This window comes from Festucalex cinctus, chromosome 18 (genome assembly GCF_051991245.1).
Source record: "Festucalex cinctus isolate MCC-2025b chromosome 18, RoL_Fcin_1.0, whole genome shotgun sequence".
NCBI classification, from domain to species: domain Eukaryota; kingdom Metazoa; phylum Chordata; class Actinopteri; order Syngnathiformes; family Syngnathidae; genus Festucalex; species Festucalex cinctus.
In genome coordinates, this window is record NC_135428.1 from 5,938,300 (window position 1) to 5,947,633 (window position 9,334).

Below are 9,334 nucleotides of genomic sequence, written 5' to 3' on the forward strand. Positions count from 1 at the left end.
AGAAGTACTGTATTAGGGTTAGACTTAGTGTCAGTCACCCCGAAACTTGCAAAGCCACTTTCTGTCCATGCATGTTTATCAATTTGTCACTTAGGTTCCAAAATAAAGTCCAGCAAACAAAATATCATCAGACACGGGTAAAAAGAATATTTCTATTCAATCCAGCCCACATCATTTTTTTTTATTTGACGTAATATTTTAAATAACACATTAAAACATACAAAACTATTTCCAAAACATGTTGACATATTTACTGCAAGGAATTCCAGTTAGTCTTTGCATGGATGAAGCTCATATTTGTCCAAAGTCAATTTCTACAAATAACAATCAGATTTTTTTTTTTTTTTTTTTTTTTAATTATCATACAGTGAATGGTCAGAAACATCAGTCTCAGCCTTATTTAAACAATCATCTCGGTACAAACATGAGCTACTGCTGGCATTATGCATACAAGTGTGTCTTAGGTGTCTTTTGTTATGTATTTCTTTTTTACTGTAGACATCATCAATAATCGAGTTGTGTTGGTTGTGTTTCCAATTACAAACTAGCACAGCGAGCACAAACATACAGTAGCTACAAAGGTTTGGTTCATCTTTGTGCTCTGGAATTCATTTCCACAATCAATCAGGTTTTATACAATGATATTTAAATAAATACTGGGGCTTGTAGCATTCTATAATGTAAAAAAAAAATGTCCTGAAAAAAATAAATGCCTGAAAATGTAATAAAATTTGCCCTCAACTTAACCCAATAATGAAATGATTTAACCAATAATGTATTTAAAAAAAATCCTGACTGATATTGTTACCAATAATGTAACACTTATTATTGTCATATACACACCCGTCATCATGGGCGGGCCATAGGGGTCCGTGCCCGCCCACCAAGATGGTTGTGCCCGCCCATTTGAGGCAAGAATCTCTAAAAGGGTTATCCTTTTTTATTATATTTTTTAGTGTTGTTCCGATACGATACCGATACCCAGCTTTGCAGTATCGGCCGATACCGATGCCATACCGATACTTAAGGTTTTGGTTTTTTTTTAGCGTTGGAATTAATGCTATCTGCATTTTACTTGTGAGTACTCACCGATACCAATACCACTGTTTTAATGCAGTATCGGGACCTCTGCCGATACCAGTATCGGTATCGGAACAACACTAATATTTTTCCGTTCATTCTGTTTAGCACTCTCATGCCCGAGTGTCAGTAAACGCAACACGGGTCTCGTGGTGTAGTACGTTACAGTACGTTTATGTTGGCTGCTTCTGTTCATTGCTTGTAATGCTCGCCGCTTGTGAATTGTTTTTTGTTTTCGGTGTCGGCTATGGCCAACGATAGCCGTTTGTTCAAAAAGGGTGACAATTCCAAGCAACATTTTCTGGTGGGATTCTTGCAAGACATCACAATATGAAGAAATAGTATATAATCATATCTCAGAAGTCTTTGTGGCAGTGGGCGGAGCTTACTTCAATTGCAGAGTTGGTTTAACACTAAATAAATAAACTTGGTCAATTAACTTCAAGATTGACCTCACTTAAATCAGTTTAAAAAATACTGGGTGTTGAAATCAACTCTGAAACATTCTCAAAACAAAAATTTCACTCCGAAGTTTGACATAAACATATATATATTACATTTTCTGTCATGTTTTATGTGATTATGTTTGAGGAAAAACAAAATAATTTTCAGGCATTATTACATTTTCATGGAATTATTACATTATAGTGTGCTACATGGCTCAAAGTAAAACACTTGACCGCCCGTCGCTAATAATTCTTTATTTATAAGCTTGAACTCATCGTCTCCATAAAGCGCGATCAGTTTTCTATACAAACGCGTTCTCGCCGACGTCCCTTTTTTGAAGGCAAACCTGTTCCGACAAATGAAATTTCAAAAGCTTACACAGTCCTGAGAGAGCTTTTTTTTTTGGTCAAATGCAACAAACGTGACAATCACAATCTAAAACCTTGTTTTCACCATTAGCTGGAGAGAGCTGCTTTGTTAATACTGAAAGATGAGGAAACCCGAATGAGGATAAGCAGAAAAAGAGCATGGATGGACTTGCATGCATAGCCTACATATTAATATTTGAAAAACGATGTACAGGACTGTCTCAGAAAATTAGAATATTGTGAAGTCCATTATTTTCTGTAATGCAATTAAATAAGCAAAAAATGCCATACATTCTGGAATCATTACAAATCAACTGAAATATTGCAAGCCTTTTATTGTTTTAATATTGCTGATTATGGCTTTTTTTTTTTTTACTTGGTCTGAGGAAATATTTTAATATTTTGAGATAAGATATTTGGCTTAAAATGCCATAATCAGCAATATTAACACATTCACTGCCAGCCCAGCAAAAATGCATTATTTGACGTCTTTTTCCGTCAATGGCAGTCAATGAGATAAGATGAGATGTAACGAAAATTGACGGATTTTTAAGCAAAATTTGCCTTAAAAAAAGAAAAAAGGAAAAAAGGATGCTGCAATATAATCACAAAATATATTGGCACATTGTGTTTAACACATTCACTGCCAGCCCAGCAAAAATGCATTATGTGACGTCTTTTTCCGTCAATGGCAGTCAATGAGTTAAAACAATAAAAGGCTTGCAATATTTCAGTTGATTAGTAATGAATCCAGAATGTATGGCATTTTGCTTATTTAATTGCATTACAGAAAATAATGGACTTTACCACAATATTATAATTTTCTGAGACAGTCCTGTATGATATTAACAGGAAAAAAAAACCGGAAACAAACTACAGTATGTATGCATTTATTGCTCCAGCACTTAGTACTCATGAGTCTCATTTGAATACAATCGACTGTAGACACATAAAATCATATTCAATAAATAAATTAAATAAATACATAAATAAATAAAGTGATGATTTGCCTTCAGAACCAACGCCCGGCGTTACCACACAGTCCCTTCGCTCACCTCGGACGAGGGCTGCGACAGTTGGTTGGTGTAGCCGTTGTCGCCGAGGGCGATGGCGGTGAAAGGCGTGCCGGGTCCGCCGCACATGTCGCCGGGGATGCTGTGCATCGAACCCGGTCCGTTGGGCTCCGGGCTGGGCGAGTTCACCGGGTGGTGCGGCACGCCGTCCGGGTAGCACTGGACCTCTCCCGGGCAGTGGTGTCCCGGGTGGCGGTGCTCGATGGCCCCTAAGGGGGTCCCGGCGGGGATCGCCGAGGGTACGAAACCCAAGTCTGCTGGTGTCTGCGCCTGGGTTGGGGGCGGGCCTTGGTAGTATTCGTAATTCCCGCCCGGGCCGTAGTATTCGCCAGGATAGTCTGGATTCGTTGAGAAGGAACATAATACGTGAATGGTTTAAAAAATAGACATTAAATTACCACATTTGATGAACAGTCAAATAAGGTGTCCAAACGATGGCTTGGGGGCCATTTGTGGCCCCAAAGCCATTTTTAAGCAGCCCTGGCATACACTAAAAATGACATTTACTTCTCATACATTTGTTTTAAATATTGTAGAGCTTTTGTTAACTCATGTACTCCCAAAAACGTATAAATACGTTCTATTTTAAATATTACCATGCTCCCAAAGATGTATTTATACGTTTTGGCTTTGATGCAGCCTCTGAACGGAAGAGAATGCTTGAAGCAATGGTAGTTATGCCAAAAACTACCAGCAGATGGCAGCAGAATATGAGATCAAAAAGCTCTTTTCCCCACTGTTTTAAACAGATTTGTGAATAATGATGAAACTTAGCCATATCCTAATGCTAATTGCTGCAAAATGGAAATGGATAGAAATTTACTTTTTTTTTTTTTTCCCTGATGAAAGAAGAGGCTCTAATCTTTCTTTTGGTAGATTCCATGTTTTTATAGCAATAGGACACAATATTCTATGGGCCTTGCAAAATCAGTCAAAATCCAGTAAAACAGTGAAAATGTCCTGGGAGTGAATGAGTTAATATGCAAAAATACAAATTAACTACTTAACTACTAGGTGTCTGAAATATGGCCCGGGGCCATTTGTGGCCCGCCGTCTATTTTTAAACGCCCCACGGCACATACTAAAAATTTGCTGCTAACAAATTTGTTTTATATAAGGTAGAGCTTTTGTCAATATGCAACAATGCAAATTAACAAATTTACAAGCGGTGTCCAAAATATGGCATGGGGTCCATTTGTGGCCCCCACGGTATTTTCCGGTTAAAAAACAAACTTCGCTGCTAATAAATTTGTTTTATACACTGTAGATTTGGTGTCATTATGCAAAGATGCAAATGATCTAATTTACAAGTGGTGTCCAAAAGATGGCCCGAGGGCCATTTGTGGCCCCGGGGCCATTTTTAAGCATCCCGTGGCATACACTAAAAACATTTGCAGCTAATAAATGTGTTTTATTAGGCTATTCGTAGAGTTTTTGTAATTATGCAAAGATGCAAATTAACCATTTAAAAATAAGGTATTTAATTTAATGAATTACTAACATGCTAATTCATTTTTACAAGCAAAAATGTTTTCCTCCATTTTCAGCTCTGCGTCGAGGTTCAAACATGAATGATTCCCAAGTAATTGCTTTAACAATTGTTAGTTTGCAATTGTTAGTTTAGGACCGATTGCCCTGTTTTGGTTCTGAACGTAGAGATGTGATTCGGCTATTTTGGATATTTTCTGGTGGGTTGGACTTAGAGGGTCTCTGACCGCCACAAAATCTAAAAGTATTTTGCTATAGAAAGTTGTTCAGGTAGCAGTAAAACAACAACAACAACATTTTAATTTAATAGCAACAATTGCTTGGTTGACTGATTTCAGTGTGCTTGATAAATAACACAATGAAATAAAAATAATAAGTAGTAGCCTTTGCATCTTTCAATTTTTCTGTATATGCCGACGGCTCTCGGCGGAAAAACTTTGGACACCCCCAAAGCAATGAAATTCTGCTTGGCAACTTCAGGGTGGTCATAAAATCAAACAGTAGTTAGGCCACTACATTGAATAACCCAATTCCAAATAATGCACATGTTGACTAATTATCATGGAAATTCTCTACAATTTTTCTCATGGACAAGATGGTCAAAATACTGAAATTAAATGAACATTTCTAATGAAGTTATAACCTTATTATATAATTCTGAAAGTATTATCAGATTCCCATAGTGATAGTGTCAATCAGAAATTAGTATAATTATTTCTTTATGATGCATATGCTTTTTTTTTTTTTTTTTTTTATACAGTCTTCCCTCGCTATAACGCGGTTCACTTTTCGCGGTCTCGCTGTATCGCGGATTTTTTTTTTTCAAGTGCAATTTTGCATATATTTTTTTTTTTTTTACAGTAATATACCCATTTTATAAAAATTTATGAAGGTTTGAACATTGTCAAAGTTTGAACAAGAGAGAAATGTGAGAACATGTAAACGCCTCAATGAGAAAAGTGTATAAATTGTGCGGTCGGGGATTTTAGAGCCTTAAAACATTTAGAAGACTTGTAAAACATAAAGCTAACTACTTCGCGGATTTCATTTATTGCGGGTATTTTTTTGGAACCGAACCCCAGCGGAAAACGAGGGAACACTGTATTCCAGATTTGCAATATTTTTTTTTTTTATATATTTTTTTTTTATATATTTTTTTTTTTATATATTTTTTTTTTGTTGTAGCCCATAAGCTGGGTTCTAATTTATACTAAATTTAACATTGCGAATCTGGAATATGAAAAAGCATAGTCACATGCATCATCAGAATTTTTTTTTTTATCTTTTCTGACCTCCATAGTAGGAGAAATGTCCCAGTTCGGCGGTGTCCACGCGCTCCCCCAGAGCTCGCATCCTTCTCGGGCTGCGAAAGAACATGTGTCTCCTGGCACTCAGCGCACTCAACTGCTTCATGCGCCTCTCTTTGGACCTCCGGTTTTGGAACCAAACCTTTTGGGGATGACACAAACGCATTCAGAAAATATTTCATTTTGCGTAAATTGAAATAAAACAATCGAGTATGTTGCGCAATTGATTGCGTTCAAATCGGTCAATAAATAATGTAAATGTTAAAAAAAAATGGAAGGTGGGATATAGTGTAAGAAAATGTTGCATTTTGTTTGTTGTTGACGCACATCTGCCGGATGCGTTAAAACTGTTACCAATTGCGTGCGTAAAAGCGACCAAATTTGCGCACAAAAACTCGCACGTCGAAATCGCCGCTTTCCGCATTTTACCTGGATGACTCTCATGTTGAGACCGGTCTCCCGCGACAGTTGCTCTCGGATGTGCCTGGTGGGCTTCGGCGTGGCCGCGAAAGCCGCTTTCAGCGTCTCCAGCTGCTTGGCCTTGATGGTGGTCCGAGGCCCGCGTCGCTTCCCCACCGCGCCCTGCTCGTCGTTCTCGTTGGGGCAAACGTCTTTGTCCGACAAATGGCCCGCTTCCGAGTCCTTGCAGTCGTCCTGCTGGAGGTCCTGCGAGTCCGGCGATAAACTGGGCTCGCTGCACGTCGTCACTGGCAAAATGGACCCAGGAAAGACACGCTGCACTTTAGCTAACTCGTTTGGAAAAAAAAAAAAAAAAGAGAGAGGACTTTGTCACGTGACGGTTTTAGTTTATTTTTATTTTCAATGCAAGAGGGCACCAAATAATTTGATAGAAGCAGCGAATGTAACAGAATGTAATATGGCCTTCAAATCCAATATTGCAATCTATTTTTTTTTGCCTGTAAGTTAGTTGTTTTTTTGCTTTATTTTATGACGTCACTGTGTACCCAATTTACATGTAAATTGGGAGTGAGAAAAACATTTTGATATCGACAAAAAAAAAAACGTATTATATAGTTATTAAATAATTACATCGATAAGAAATGATACGTAATGCAACAACTATAATAATAATAATAATAATAATTATTATTATTATTATTATGATAATAATAACGATGATGATGATGATAATATTTTTTTTGTATTTTTTTTCTTATTTATTTTTTCTCTGTTCATATTATGAAACTACAGTATGACCTATTGCTGCTGTGTTCAACTGTAATACTATTGCCTGAAATAAATGAAAAATGATGATGAAAAAAAAAATGAAATTATAATAATGATAATAATAATAATAATGATGATGATGATAACAATCATAACAATAACAATAATAATAATAATAATAATAATGATGATGATGATGATAACAATAATAACAATAACAACAACAATAATAATGATGATGATGATAATAATAATAATAATAATTCGAACCTGAGAGGTGAATGCCGTCTTTGCCGTTGTTGTTGTGGTAGTCCTCCTTGCAAACGAACTTGAACTCGTCCAGGATGTAGAGCTCCTCGCCGGTGGACAACTGCTTGTTGCACATCACGCAGGTGAAACAGTTGAGGTGGAACACTTTGCTCTTGGCCCTGCGGACAAGATCGCTGGGCAGAATCCCCTGGGAGCAACCGCCGCACTTGGTCCCAAATCTCCTGTGGCAGGCAAGAAAGAGCAGCTATTCATGTGCGGCATATGCAACGCGGACACGGGTTGTTATTATTATTATTATTATTATTATTATAAATTAATGTCATTAAATGTCTAAAGTCCTGAAGAAAAAAAAACCCCAAAAAACAACGCCCAGTCGAGTATTGCAGTAAGGCAAAATGGAATAAATACAAAAATAAACACATTTAATTACATTTAATGCCATTCGCCACAAATAATAATAATAATAAAATAATGATAATAATAATAATAATAATAATAATAATAATAATAATAATAATAATAAAATAACATGCATGCAAATATTTACATTTGGTATGTAGGTTATTTTGGTAGGCTAATTGTATCCATTTTTTTCTTATTCTTTATAGGTGATTTCTCTTTCATTATGTACCATATCCGACATTATTATTCTTATTAGCTTGTAGTAAGCTTGACATTTTGAATGGGAGATGGGGTTGGGATTAAATAAGTTTTTCTTCTTCCCACTCCCTTTCAGGCAAAATTGGATTCTATCTACACTTTTTTTTTTTTTTTCGCTTTTTTTTGTTGTTGTTGTTGGTTTCTTGCTCTTTGGTGGAGCCTGATACCTGTTGTGTGTTTTGAAATTGCCTGAAACAAATAATAATAAAAAAAATATTATTATTATTATTATTATTATTATTACAGGCATTTATTCTTATTTTTTTAATTATGTATTTATTATTATTTTTTTTCTCTTTTCCTGTTTATCACATGACCTCATAGATAGATAGATAGATATAGTCGCATCATTTAATAGAAGACTCTTACCTAAAGAAGTCATTCTTGCAGTAGAGTCTGCCTTCCCGTGAAAAACACTTTTCTGTCAAAGTGCACTTGCATTCGCAGCACTGCACGCACTGAACGTGCCACGGTCGGTCCAGAACTTTGAGCAAGAACCGATCTACAATTGGCTTTTCGCAGTTGGCGCAATGAATCATCGTGCAGGGTGAATTCCGGGAAATGAAACCAAAAATTGTGGCAACACAGTGCTCTGAAAATGTATTCCAGGCTCCCCGTCGCATCGGCGTTCTTATCCAGCTGCTCTCCGCGCATCCAAGTCAATGTGAATAATGACGAGGATTATCCAAAGGATTTCAACATGTCAAAAAGAATCCACGCAAGACCAACAGCTCCCAAACAACAGGTCACCTGATGCAAAAAGACCGGCAGACAACATTTCTGGCTTAGACACGAAAACAGTTGGGCCAAATCAAGATGATGTCAGAAGTGGAGCAAATTTCGTCAACATCAAGCCCGCCGCTGCGTCGTCAGTACATCCTGAATCTCGTCACGAATAGTGGAAAAAAAACAACGAGGGGTTCTGTCAGTGTGTCCAACCTTGCCATTTGTGTCCCATTTTCCCCCTCTGTTGTAATGTCAGTCGAGAGAGGCGCACTAATGAGCTCCCCGCAGCTAACAGCCAATCACATGGCGAGAAATTGGTGACGTCACGAGGATGAAAGCCAATCAAAAGGCGTTTTAATTTTCACCCTTCGAGGGGAAACACCATACTGTCTATGAAATGACATTAAAAGTTAAATGCTTTGCTATAATGCATATATTATTGAACATATGCCTGCACTATTGATTGATTTATTGATTGATTAATAACATTTGAATAAATTGAACACACATTTACATAGCAGATTGCAAAAATAAGAATAAAATAATGTGACAGTAGTGTAAATTTGAGTTATATTACATCTTAAGTAACACTAACAAATTGCATAATCCATCCATCCATATATTTAATTCATATCATATATGATGACCATGATGACTTTTTTTTTTCTTTTTTTAAACTGAGCAGTGTGACATCATTAGTACCGCCATCAAGCTTTCCACACACACA

At 36.8% G+C, this 9,334-nt stretch overlaps 1 protein-coding gene across 2 annotated transcripts; it reads right to left on the reverse strand.

Moving 5' to 3' along the window:
- Positions 1 to 1,099: 1,099 nt before the first annotated feature.
- On the reverse strand, positions 1,100 to 8,827 carry LOC144006264 (LIM/homeobox protein Lhx1-like). 2 transcript variants are annotated; one of them, XM_077505021.1, is made up of 5 exons: positions 8,251 to 8,827; positions 7,222 to 7,442; positions 6,193 to 6,470; positions 5,749 to 5,905; positions 1,100 to 3,306 (listed from the first exon to the last, which is right to left on the reverse strand). In XM_077505021.1, the coding sequence occupies exons 1-5, from the start codon at positions 8,502 to 8,504 to the stop codon at positions 2,927 to 2,929; spliced, it is 1,290 nt and encodes a 429-aa protein (XP_077361147.1). In that variant the 5' UTR covers positions 8,505 to 8,827; the 3' UTR covers positions 1,100 to 2,926. The 2 variants fall into 2 exon arrangements, with proteins under 2 accessions (XP_077361147.1, XP_077361146.1); XM_077505020.1 differs by having other exon boundaries at positions 6,193 to 6,509.
- Between the last annotated feature and the right edge of the window lie 507 nt (positions 8,828 to 9,334).